Raw genomic sequence first — 13803 nt, 5'->3', positions numbered from 1 at the left:
CGTCATGGAAGAAGAATACCTTTATGGCACGCCGAGCTTTAGGAGTGATTCTGCGCAAACAGCTGAAACCGATACGATGACGCAAGAGGGTGAAAGGGTGGACTACAAGAGTCGTGAAGCCCAACAGGCAGCTACTAAAATTCAGGCTGGATATCGTGGAATGACTGTTAGGAAAGAACAGAGTCGCAAGAAGAGAATGGCAAGGAGTAAACCAAGAACAGAAGATGAAGCAGCGACTATCATCCAGGCAAACTATAAAGGATATCGAATTAGAAAATGTTCAGAAACTCGACATCATAGGGGGGCTATAAAAACGAGGAAACCTAAGGATAGGGTAACTTTTGACGAAAGTGAAAAGATTTTCGTTCAAGCAGACAGTGAGGATGTCACAGATATGCAAATTCTGGAGAAGGAATCTCAATCAGCAACAAAGATCCAGGCATCGTTTCGTGGATACAAAACTCGGAAAGACTTGACGGAGAAACAAGAATCGGCAACAAAAATACAGGCCACCTACAGAGGGCATAAAGTCAGGAAACATAGAAGAACAAATCAAGATTAACTACTGAGACATGTCTGATCGTTCTTAGAACATAAAAATTATCTAATACAATTGGTGATCAATTTATGAATCATTTAGTGAAATTGAACACCAGACCAGTACTTGCAATTTACGTGAACGTATTTCATCATTGTGGACATGTTTACTCGTAATATATCTGTGGACAGTAGGTCGGATAAATATCGAATGGGGAACATGCATGTAACCCACATACTGCTCATGCTGAGATGAATGAATGAATGTGGGATTATATGCATGTAACCCATATACTGATCATGCTGAGATGAATGAATGAATGTGGGATTATATGCATGTAACCCATATACTGATCATGCTGAGATGAATGAATGAATGAATGTGGGATTATATGCAGTTATTAAACTACCTTATATGGGGCAATTGATAAAGTAACCCTGTAAACGTCAGTCAAGGTAACCATATTAACTAGATATTTGTCAGTTTTCCCATAGTGCACCATTAAAGATATTCAAGATGGCGGGTTTTCAAGTTCCCTGTTGAGATATATAATCCAGAACATGTTCATTTATAGAGACGCTATCTGAAACAAATGTTATGTAGTAGCATTTCATTTTTTGCATGCTGCATGTGTGTGTGTGTGTGTGTGTGTTCAATGTGACAGTAATGTTCTGTGTGTACTCTGCTGCCATTCCGTCAGTCGACAGACGTAAAAGCCCTTGATCTAATTCCAAGTTCTTATATTACAGTGTTATCTTATTAATGGAGCTAGCCATAATCAGATAGGACCTTTTTGTCCATGAGCAACTTTTTCGATAGCTCTCTCAGATAACTGATTTTCACCCATCCAACTTAATTAATCGGACATATACTATAAAAACACTGATTTCAATTATAATAACGCACAATGCGGTGAGCCCTGCATATGTACATGATTACAATATGAAACGTATACAATAATGTTGGAGAGTCATGAAAAGTTAGACAACTGCGCATGCGTGATTATGTATTATGAAGTTCATATAATATCCAATGTGTCTCAATGTCAACGTACATTTTACCAACACTAAATGTTGTATTCACGTGTTACACATCGCGGGAGAAATAACAGCTCTGGTTTGAGAGAATGGTACCTGTACAGCTGTATTTTATCATGCATTTTCAGTCAACATTTTTGGCTTCCTCGTCTTCATCACGTTACTAACACCTAACCATCTTTCATCTACTCATTTGACTAACACTTATACAAATATAACGTAACTACAATTAAGACAAAAAATATGTTTTATCATAATTTCAAATTCTTTATTATAATATTATTATTATTATTATTATTATTATTATTATTATTATTATTATTATTTTAATACCGAAGGTTTTCAATCTTGTATGGCATATACATTTGTAAACGTAAAAACTAATACAGTATTTACAATATGGAAATAAATAAAAACGATTTTGAATATCGTGTATGTAATCTTAAGTATTGAATTATTGAATCCAATTACTGTTTATATAACTTACTGATATCTAGATACTACTAATTGCCAATCGTCCTGATGAATCGACACGTGACTATACTTTTAAGACATATCCATACATTTTATATCTTCTTTGGGGAATTTGGTTGTTAAATAATGCGATTCATTGAATCAAACTTTGTCTTTATTAATCTTGGTCTTATAAAATTGCTGGGTAGATAAAATACAGTTCGTGACGTATGCTTTTCAATCTCAGCATATATATCAACTAACATTCTCTGCCTTAAGTCTGTGTCGAGTATGACGTCAACAATATTCCTCCAATCACAGCGTCGCCTGAGTATGACGTTAACTTATGAATAGCATTCCTCCTATCACAACATCGCCTAATAATGATTAATCCGAAAGAAGTTTGTTTTCCAAGTTGACGTAGCCAATCACAGATTAGAGAGGCAAATAAGATGATATCAATGCCAATTTCTTGTTTGTTTACATATTATCGATAAAGCGTCTGTTTTTTTTTGTATACTGCCCCCTAGAGGTAAACAGTCGACACTTCCTGAGATTGTTCTAAAGTCGGTGGCATACTTGTTTCAATTTCCTTTTTCACACGAGGTAGGGGCATAAGTGATGTGGCCAGAGTCACACTAAAGTCGTTTTTATTTAACAAGTCGTTGAGGGCGCTGTTCTGACCTCTTAGAAAAGATCGTTTCGTATTGCATGGCCTACTTAAGTTTCCAGTTGTATCATCATCGTCTATGAGATAATCGTCGTCGGTAAAGAACAATTCAACGTCTTCCCACTCACTCTGCGTTGTAGTCATTGTAAGATCTGAAAAACACGTTGAACAAGACGAGCATGAACAGCAAGAAGAACAACACGTTGAGCAAGATGACCAGGACGAAAATGATGACGTACTTCCTGTCCATGAACTTGAATCATCATCATCATCATCCTCTTCATCTGAGAAGAAGCCGTCACTTTCATAATGATCGTACCTTTGACTACCAAACGCGGGGAGGTCAAAGGTTACTTTCTTTACTTTTGTATTTGGTGTAGAGTCAGGTTGTTTCATATCATCATCAATTATAATACCCCTAGGAAGTGACGTAGGTACCACGTGACTCGCACATTCCTCAACCTCCCCTTCATCCAACTCATACATTTCAGTGCCAGATTCCCCCTTTTCTTTGTCTTTTCCTCCCAACTTAGGAGATCCTTTGAATGATTTGAAAAATCTTGCCAAGTTATCCTTCCGTTGTCCTTTAGACGTTCGCTTTTGACGTGATTGTTTACGAATAATTTTTGGCGGACTTTTCGTATTGTCAGAAATCGAGAATGGTTCTTCATCAAGGGATGTTTTCTCTTCTGAAGATTGCCCAGAGGACCGACCGCTGTCATGATCACTGCCATGAGTCAAGTGGCGAGGGATGGTAGACTTTTGCAAGGCTGATAACATCAAATCCGGTACTGTAGTTGCTTCAAGTATTTTGTCGACCGCCATTTTGTCTCTTGTTGATACCGGCAAGGGAGAAAGTATTTTTGTAGCTTTGGGTTTCAATATTGAGGGGCTGGTAATATTATCTGTGTCTCTACTTTCTCCCGTGAGAGGAGTGTTCTCACGAATTGGAAAGAATCCCTTGGCAACGGGTGTATTAATAAGAGAGGTAGAGTTGCCATAGCGATTACGGAAGTGTCTGAACGGAAGTGACGAATCAAACCCGTCATCATTGTCTATGAGGTAGCCAGACTTGAACCTTGCCGCCATATTGCCAAGACGATATCCGTTTGGTTTGAAAGCACCTGTTATTTCAGCAACTTCCAAGTCGATGTTGAAATGGCGTTCATGACCTGTCAGTTCAGGCATTCCCATATCACGCAAGATATCATGTCGGTCATCAATATTCAAATAACAAAAGCCATTCGACCTTTCAAAATTCATATCGTCCTTCCACAGATTCCCATCAGTATGAGTACTGCCACTGGTTAACGCTTCTAGTGATTCCCCTGCAAAATCGCTCCTAAAATGAAGAAATTGAAAAATGTAGCAAATAAGTGTATTGTGTGCAATATTTGACATGATATATAACAGAAAAAAAACACAATTTGAAAGAAAACAAAATAACATAAGCGTGCACAATGGGATGACGGTTCAACAAAATTGTTGCTGGCCTACAATACTAAGAAGATAAATTCTATCCTAGTAAGTTTACTAGTAAGTTTAATTTTTGATTCAGTATTCGTACAATCGTAAGATACAGACAGACAGACAGACAGACAGACAGACAGACAGACGGACAGACGGATAGACAGAAAGACAGACTGCGAGAGAGATACAGACAGACAGTGACGGATGGACGGACGGACGGACAGACAGACAGACAGACAGACAGACAGACAGACAGACAGACAGACAGACAGACAGACAGACAGACAGAAACAGACAAGAGACAGACAGACTGCGAGAAAGAGACAGACAGACAGACAGACAGACAGACAGACAGACAGATCTCCAAGGATTGCTCACATACAAATGAATCCCGTCCACAATAATATTCTAAACCATTGTACTTTATAACGGCCAAGTGGTAAAATCACAGTAAACTATCCTGTACGTATATTAACCAAATGGTGAGGATTGGCCCCGTAAAGATAACCTGTGTTGACTACTCAATATCACACACTCTATATTTATATACATGTACTTACATCTGAGCTGTTAACATTGCAACCTCCTCATCTAAAGCTTGTAATATATCAGGAGGTATATCACTGTATCTACCATCGGTTTCCCGTACTTTAGTTGTCATAATGGGTTGGATTTGGACTTTTGAGTTTGTTTCTACCGCATAATTTTGGATGCACATCATCCTGCCGTTCTGACAGTTTTGTCCTAAAAAATAAAATAAAATGTTATTGTTTTCACTTCAAGATACACCTGAAGTAAAGTTTATCTTTAACTAACATAGTAATGTATAATAATATGCACAAATGTAATAATACCACAGTGTTATACAATACATTTGATTCAAAGCGTTTATACAGAAACGTTAATCTGTTTTCATGAGTCTTGTCATCTTAGACAAACATTCCGTCAGCAATTTTACTGTCTTCCCTTTTCGGATGACAAACATTCCGTCAGCAATTTTACTGTCTTCCCTTTTCGGATGCCAAAAGCTTTTTACGTTGCGGTGACTTTATCTGTCAAGTTCACATGGCAATGTCTATGAAACATATTATGTTTTGTGCATTTATATAACCTTCATCTAGCTATCTGTGATAAAGTTTTTAGTGGGAGGGGGGTTGCTCTACTCTGGATGCTACAAAGATCAAGCATTACCGAATAGTCGGCTACGGTGGTTGGGGTGGGGATCTTGTCATGCCTCACTTTATATTTGTAGTAAAAAAAATATGGAACTGTCAACGGTTGGTATCAAGACACGTGTCAAAATACTGTTAATATTAAGGTATGCAAACTTTGATTTCGAAAGTGCAAGAAATTGGTTTATATGAACTTCTCATTCCGTTGACAAAGTATAGCTACTTAGCTCACATCTTGATATAAATTACCTACAACGCGTTGATTGATTTACTACAGAAAACTTTATCAACGCTATTACAAACACTACAAAAAGTAGATATCTTTGGACATCAAGAGTGATTATTTAATAATGGATCTTGGTAAAAGTTAGGTCAAAGGTCACATTCAAGCATATACGCTGTTTTCCATCAATAGTAAATACAAATACTACATTTATAATGAGCATTGACTGCGTACATGATCTTACCGAGCTCAGAGACTTTCCCTGGGGATTCTGTCTCAAGAAGCCAGGTGTATAGAGCTTCGTAAACAGTAAACCGAGAAAAGTCTATGGGCTAATATTGCCAAATTTAACAAGTACCCGATGTAAGTTCTGTAACTTACAAATGTACCAAGATTACATATTTTTAATGAGAAAGGAAGATACCTATAAATCTGACGCCAGATGGTCCTACTTAAGTATACTCTCGGACCATTATTTCCTTGAGTAGTCTGACGTATAACAATGAAATCGTTTATGGATGAATGCCTTGCTAAATCTGACAGAAGCTAGAGACAATGACTCCTACAACAGCTCCATCCATTAAGCCACTGTGCAGTGTGATTTCATACTTGAAATTTTCACAACCACACCAGAACTTCAGTGATAATGGGTCTCAGCAACCACTTCAGCCCAACACAAGGTGTACAGTTGTACACAGAGCATATTGTTTGATATCAATTGATCGTTGTATGTGAAGTGGTTAGTGCCGAAAGGGCCTAACACCCCTTTTTTGTGATATTTCACGTTAAACAATTTTAAATTTGTACATGTGTGATTTCTGATCTCACAAAAGGCCATATCTATTCTGAAAGATAACTAGATAAAGACATTGACTTGGAGTAAGGAAGACCTGGTTAAAATGTTTGTTTTTGTCATTTGCTAAAAATGCCCGATGACAATTTAGTTAGTTTGCTTTTTATTGTTCAATCTTACTAACATTGTTCTGGTTGAAAATATATAATAGGGTTTAAATTTGGTTTAGGGTCATAAGCACCTTAGTCTAGTTCATATACAGTATCGTTACGAGTTATACCTTCACTGTATAGTCAAAGTCGTTATTCTAGAAGTCGTGATCCGCATGAGATGTAATTTAAAATTCATCCACAGCAACCCACACGGTCATTGACATCAAATCATGACTTTGTTAATCAATCGCACAATTCTAACCAACAACACAGTCCCCCATAAAGTGTGTGTTCATTGGGGCAGTTATGTAATGTCCAAATATGGTATATTTGTCAGCTTAGGATGCTGCTCATACACTGTTTACGTCATTATAACAGCTGGGGTTCACTGATTGGATGAACAACTTTCTGTGCTGATTGAGGGACTTTGAACAGACAGTGGTTAGAAACCACAGTTAGCATCCAGACTATAAAGTATCTAGTGAACGAATAAGTTTCGGTCTTTTTCTCAGAAAAGCATTTTCGTCATTGGACTGTTTGGGCATTAACCCCCCCCCCCCCATTTGAAATCTCATCATCAAACATTCAAGTCACACAGTTGCCAAGTGGATGAGAATTTGGTATTTATTTTGGATATTAAATTTATAAACCAATTTTATTATGTTTATCTACTTAAAAAGAACAATGTGAAATAATATATATATGTATGGGCACTATATATATACATGTTTATTGAAATAAGTTAAAAAAGCGATCTGGACTCGAAAGATGCGATTGCAATTAGTTACACATCAGTAAAAGTACGCGAACACTTGGGATTGAGAATGACGTCACTCAGAACAATACAAATATTGGTGTTAAGACAGCAGCCAAGCACTGCATCGTGTGTCTTCATGAACACTTCAACTTGAAATGTTCACGATAAAAACGACAGAGGGTAAATATAAGAGTAGAAAATTATGACTATGGCGTGATATCCTTAAGCGGAATAGTTTTTCTACTTCACATTCTGTCATAGCAACAACGTCTCAAATCTATTAAGGGAACGGTCAGAAATGGGCATAAACGTCATTATCTTATACTGTGATAAATAGTTATTACTTTCACTTACTGATTGATGAATGAACGGAGAGAAATGAGTGGATGGGAGGGTGGGTAAGTGAATGAGTGAAAAATGGTCAATTGAGTGAATAGTGATATGAATTAACTAGCTTAAGTGTATCAGTGAATGAATGAATGAATGAATGAATGAATGAATGAATGAATGAATGAGTGAGTGAGTGAGTGAGTGAGTGAGTGAATGAATGAATGAATGAATGAATGAATGAGTGAGTGAGTGAGTGAATGAATGAATGAATGAATGAATGAATGGGTGGCAGAGTCACTGGGATTGAGTGAGTGAGTGAGTGAGTGAGTGAGTGAGTGAGTGAGTGAGTGAGTGAGTGAGTGAGTGAGATAGGGGAAGGAGAAGGAGGGAGTGGCTGGCTGAATGACTGAAGGAGGGAGGGAGGGAGGGAAGGGAAGAAGAAAGGGAGGGGGAAATGAATGAATGAATGAATAAATGAATGAATGAATGAATGAATGAATGAATGAATGAATGAATGAATGAATGAATGAATGAATGAATGAATGAATGAATGAATGAATGAATGGAATCATTGGCCAAGTGTAAAATTGAACGAGCAATACTATACTAAACAATACCTTTGAATTTACGAAACATTCAAATATCACCGGTTACTGTATCTAAGTGCAAACAGACAAATCGACATAACAGTACTGGATTTAAATTTGCTTGGTTAATAACTTGGAGATATATTTGACTGGCATGACATCGCACAGCTTCTACGTCAGGAACTAGACAACTACAACTCTCACACTATGAACAATATGTATACATTCATCAGAATAAACATTGTTAATGGTTAGTTTACATTCGTATCCTTGGTTAGTTGCCAAAACCAAACACACAGTCATCTCTAAATGCGTTGCAACGGGAATTGTAACACTAATGGAATTTGATTGTTCGGTTCATTTATCAGAATAAATGACGATGAAATCCCACCTCTTGGCTTGAAATGGTATACCATCGTACAACTTGGAAAACTAATACGACTTGTTAACAATGCTATATATATTTAGGGCTAGAGTAATGGGTGTACATTTAACGTTTGACTGAACAGTTCACAACCCGATAAGTACAATATAACGTTTATTTGTGCGTTGCCTTTTATACTGCTAAATTCTATGAATGAATAGGTAGATTAATTTATCGGATGGCCTAGCTTAGGATATTGCCTGAGTTTATTGATGTAAGCAGTCGTTGTATTTGCAGAGATTAGCTATATTGAACTTTTTACGAGCATTTTCTTTCCATTATGGCCAAATACTAAAAGCAAGGTAGACATGATATAGGTCTTATACAGTGTGGTAAACGACGCCGCCTTCTTAGGTAATAGATCAGGACAACGAAAGAATGAGATTCAAACGGAAAACGTCGGTTGACAACGTCATTATGCGGATCACTTGCGGCTTAATTGATCGGAAATTTCTGCCTAAGTGAGAACCACCGTTAGAGTAGACCCCTAGCTATTCCAATTCATGTATATCACAATTATTTAGAAAGGTTAGTGCGACCAACAAACTCGCTGATCCAACAGGTTGTTTTAACATGTATTTCGTGTAGGGTCTGTGGTTCAATGTATATACGTTATATCTGACACACTGAATATAAGTTATATCTGACACACTGAATTTTAAAAGAAATTGTCTGTATAGATATTGAAGCTGTCCTATCGTGGGATTGATCTTTTGCAAGGACGGTAGGGGTAGACGTAACAAAAGAGCCGTCTTTCTATACCCATGTCATTCTTTGCTGTAACTGAATATGAAAGAGAGTCACTAACTGGGAATTATCGGCGATTAGAGTGAAAACATGGACCGTATAATGCCATGGTATCAGGTAGGCAGTCGGTTGGTTGGTAGGAACAACAACAGATGGTTGTAGTAAATCCACAAACAAGGGAAAGCTCTCACCCTCCCCTTATCTTCTTAATGTTAGAACTTGTCGAACACAAACAAGGTAATTTATCACAAAATAAAATTTCTGAACACTTTTAGATCGCTAATTGCACCTGCCATAATCTTATGTTCGGAAAACTTACACCAACGACACGTACGTTTTTGGGTTTGTCTTTTTACCATTGTATAGATGTGACAGGTGAGTAGAATAACGGCCGAGGTAAACACCTTAGTGTTGACGTCACCATAACTTCCCCGGAGCGCGACCTGTTTTCTGAGATGATGACATCATGTGTTTGTTCCTGTGTAGAATACCAAGAACGGCAGCAGTGCTTGTTGCTGGTCAAGTGACCTGTACGATATGTATACAATAAAATGCTCGGAAACTTTAGTTTGGCGACCCTTCCCTACCCTTGATTTGACATACCTGAACTATCTTGATGTGGATGTGGATCCTATCTGAGAACGTTTATGAGAGTGAACATCCCTGTCATTGCAACCTAATAGCTATATTTATTTAGGTCAAATGACAGATAAATAAATATAGTAGTAAAGCATGCGACAATATGAACACAAGTAGTGTGAACGACTGGATGACATGCTATTTAACTTGACAATGGCATACAATAACAAGGAGGTAACGATTCAGTTCAAGTACAAACTCGTTAACATAAAAAAATTTGTATAGAAGTTAACTTATTTTTTTTTCTTACTCACTGAATGTTCATTTGTGACCGACAACAAGGCTTGTCGGTGGCCAAGTGGTTAAACCACTTGCCTCTTACCACTGCGGCCTGGGTTCGAACTCATTCATTAAAATTTGCCCAGCTGTAAGTAATAACAGTGTTGTTCAGTTTGACTCTTAGTCTACCGAACAACGCAGATTTTCCCCGGGTACTCCAGTTTCCTCATGCACTAACACTGAACCCATGAGGGATGGCCATCACTGGACTTCTTAGGAGACAAGTGTGTATAAAAAGAAGAGATTATTTCAACCTATCTGTAATCTATATGTATGGATTATATTTGAAGGTGACATATAAACCCGATGGGTTTGGAGGAATTATGTCATGTCACTAATCTAACACTAGTAGTAAGTACGAAACGTGAACAGTTTCATGTTGGATACTATCATGGAGTACACATCTCTGTTATATCATAGAAGTAGGAAGGTCCTTCCTACCTCCATGGTTATATTGATAACAAAATGTAAACTTGAACTGCCTAGTCGTGATTGCTAGCAAATACATATATGAATTCACAAATCACGTACTGTAATGATCACATACAGTTGCTGACGCTACCTGTTAGATTGGCGACTAGCAGAACAGCTGTACGTCAGTCTTCGGACGTTAGACTAGCATGTGTTCGTTGTGTTCGTCGTGTTCTTCAACATTAGTACCAAATTAGGTCAGTGGAAGAAGCCGGTACAAAATCACCCTAAGATATACAATTGGTGATGGGTCATCAGAGATTAATGTCCTTGCCGAAATTATGGTAACGTTGGTGGCATCGGTAGTTCTCATACGAGAAAGTACGTAATATAAGGAACGCTTACTACGTCTTGAATTCACGTGCCTGTGTGATACCAAAATACTTGTACGACCCGCCAGTGCTATCCAACAGACTAATTGGAGTAGATGTATGTCATAACGACTCGTACAACTCGCAGTGATATGAAAGACGGTACTTGTATGACACGACTTATATAAAAGTACAGGCAGTCGAGTGGCCTGTGTTTACCTCTACTTCATCATATTCGGCCATTCATGCTACGGATACCCTTTGTCCATTCCTGTCTCTCTTAACACGTTGTGTTGTGGCTGAATAAAATCATATATTTTCTGCTATATCACGTCCCCATAGCAACGTGGTAACAATATACGTCCCTTGGCATTCCTCTCGCAGATGTAATCGTAAAACAAAGAAAATATTCTGACCAAACAATAAGGTCAACAACGTTAGCACAGTTCTAGATAACAGAGTGATTGAACCAACATTTCGGACACTTTTATGATTATCTATGCAGTGGAACCTGAACATGCGCACTAATAGCTGTGTCTTGGCCACTTGGCAGGAAGACTGAGAATTTACCTTGAAAATGACACGTGTGGCGGTGACAAACTGACAGAAGCACGACCAAAGTGTCATTTCTACCATTAAGCTTGAAAGATTTATGTAAAGCCAGACAGATTTCTGCCGATTCGAACAAAGAAAGTCGTCTTGATAGTTATGATAGTGGTTTATGCCAACCTTTGGAATTGTCGCTTCAACAACGGCTCACAGTCCATGGAATGTCTAACCACAAAAGCACCACCTCTCACTGTTTATGGTGGAACTCCTGGGTTAAGTAGCAACGCTCTTCTACCTATGGCATGATCGGACTTACACATAGAACCATTACGATTATATACGGGATCAGTTATCGCCATCAAAACACCAGAATTAAACCGTGTTATCACGTGCATGAAATACATTCCCTGTCAACTATGATCACTCTATTAGTTTTAAAACTGCACATGTAACTATTTTTAACAGTTATTTTCTATAGCATTTTTACATGTGTTCACATTTGTTCAGATTTCATTGATGCCAGGACGGCAATCTCTAGTTATTAAGTATAAGTAGGATTGACTTGAGAACTTGACGTCCCTCGTTTACAGCTACGGTCACTATCACGGGATCTGTAGCCCAGAGACCTGGCACGACACACTTGCTTGTTGTTGATACTTTTCTATGGACGACATTGTGGAATTGTCTAGCTTACCTGCAAACTCGAAGGAGTAGCGCTACTACGCTATTTCCTAAATGATATTTTGATGTTGAATTTCGCTGTCCTTTTCTCGAGAGAAGAAGAGATAATTTAAACATATCAATATGTGACTTAGGATAGCAGTAGTATAGCAGCGATAGTCTGTGGTGTCTACGAGTAGGCTAGACATTAATTGTCAAACCAGGTAATCACAGCTCTGACCTACATGTACTTGTATCCGCAATGTGGCTTACGAAAATGTTAGATTAGTAGATTTCCTGTAAGTCACGTTAGCATAAGAATATGCCAATGCTCAAAATATAACGTTTTAACTTTTAAAACGTGTGTTAAAACTATAAATGAGTTGTTATCTTTTATTGCATTCCATGTACTTAGCACAAGGGTTGAACAACCAGTGATTTACCCCGTCCATGGAATGTGTTGCCGATAGCGGGTTATATTTTTCCGAGTTTCAAATCATGTAACCCCAACAAAATCGTATTTTGACCTGTTCCTGTATCAAAATATGACTGCACATTTAACGGTTGTGATATTCCCTAAGAATGGAATATCCCACTTAACACGTTTACACCATTGCAATGGTGAGATTTGTGTCTTCAACGGGACACCGTGCCACGGTTGAATTAAAGGTGTGTCGATCGTGATTTAAAGTGTGTATCCATTGAGTGGTGGACTTTGTTCCATCAATGCTACAGTAGTATTATAACACACGTAATCTACGATAAATACCACACCACTGTGGATGAATACCCTGACAAAAGAACCAGCATTTTCCACAACAATAATCCAGTCAAAGGAAGTTTAAAGCCCTCGAAGTTATTGATAGCATCTTACCTGTCGTTGGGCGTATAAAAACTAGACGAAGCGAGGTGACAGCGACTGTATGTGTTGAACTTTGCAGGGATATTGTTTGCAAGGTATGGTGGGTGAAATGATATGTTTGTTGAACGACTTAAATTGTTTGCAGTAGACACGCTTCGTCTTTTGGCCTTGAAAGACCACGGAACGATGTAAATAAGATTTACCTGAAGTGAGATCGCGAACCGTCCAATGGATGGAGTAGACTTTAACAGAGGTATTGTCAATAGCGACGTTACAACTACTAGCAAAGTGAATTTGCGTGGTGTGTGACGTGTTAGTTACATGCACGATCTTTTAATATTCGTGATTGCCATGGGTTTAATTTCCAAGGAACAAATACAGTAATTGATCCTCACACCTAGTTCATTGAACTGTTAATAATCTAAAGACAGTCGGTCAATTTATGGCGTTTCGAGAGAAACAGCTTAGACTGAAATGTCATCTATTTATCACATACATAATTATCTAAACGATGCAATTCAGATTAGAATAAATACGAAGAGTAACAAATTGAATTACATATACAAAAAGAACCCCCCCCCCCCCCCCCACACACACACACGCCATCGATCTAACCTACCTGTAGACTTGAAGGACTATCGCTGCTACACTGTCTCGGTAATAATGACATTTTTATTTG

The 13803-nt window shown here is 38.0% G+C and overlaps 2 protein-coding genes across 7 annotated transcripts; one reads left to right on the top strand and one right to left on the bottom strand.

The window, feature by feature from the left end:
- Positions 1-6: 6 nt before the first annotated feature.
- Positions 7-784, top strand: LOC144440500 (uncharacterized). Its single transcript, XM_078129881.1, has one exon. The coding sequence runs from the start codon at positions 77-79 to the stop codon at positions 560-562; it is 486 nt and encodes a 161-aa protein (XP_077986007.1). The 5' UTR covers positions 7-76; the 3' UTR covers positions 563-784.
- A 1126-nt stretch (positions 785-1910) lies between these two features.
- On the bottom strand, positions 1911-13269 carry LOC144440239 (uncharacterized). Of its 6 annotated transcripts, none has more exons than XM_078129557.1 (4): positions 10819-11543; positions 9688-9831; positions 4729-4912; positions 1911-4040 (listed from the first exon to the last, which is right to left on the bottom strand). In XM_078129557.1, exons 2-4 carry the CDS (start codon positions 9710-9712, stop codon positions 2555-2557), a joined length of 1695 nt encoding a protein of 564 aa, XP_077985683.1. In that variant the 5' UTR covers positions 9713-9831; positions 10819-11543; the 3' UTR covers positions 1911-2554. The 6 variants fall into 6 exon arrangements, with proteins under 6 accessions (XP_077985683.1, XP_077985687.1, XP_077985682.1 ...); XM_078129561.1 differs by having other exon boundaries at positions 9673-9881; positions 10834-11543; XM_078129556.1 differs by having other exon boundaries at positions 9688-9881; positions 10834-11543.
- Positions 13270-13803: the final 534 nt, after the last annotated feature.

This window comes from Glandiceps talaboti, chromosome 9 (genome assembly GCF_964340395.1).
Source record: "Glandiceps talaboti chromosome 9, keGlaTala1.1, whole genome shotgun sequence".
Classification (NCBI taxonomy): domain Eukaryota; kingdom Metazoa; phylum Hemichordata; class Enteropneusta; family Spengelidae; genus Glandiceps; species Glandiceps talaboti.
The sequence above is the reverse complement of the archived record's forward strand: the minus strand, read 5'-3'. Positions and strand labels throughout refer to the sequence as shown.

What these genes read in the sequence shown, in the direction of transcription:
- LOC144440239 (XM_078129557.1), bottom strand. Translation starts at nt 9,712, where the DNA reads ATGGTAAAAAGACAAACCCAAAAAC. An exon ending in AAAAAGACAAACCCAAAAAC is followed by an intron (nt 4,913 to 9,687) that starts GTACGTGTCGTT and finishes TTTATTTTTTAG; the next exon opens with GACAAAACTGTCAGAACGGC. An exon ending in GCAATGTTAACAGCTCAGAT is followed by an intron (nt 4,041 to 4,728) that starts GTAAGTACATGT and finishes TCTTCATTTTAG; the next exon opens with GAGCGATTTTGCAGGGGAAT.
- LOC144440500 (XM_078129881.1), top strand. Translation starts at nt 77, where the DNA reads ATGACGCAAGAGGGTGAAAGGGTGGACTACAAGAGTCGTGAAGCCCAA.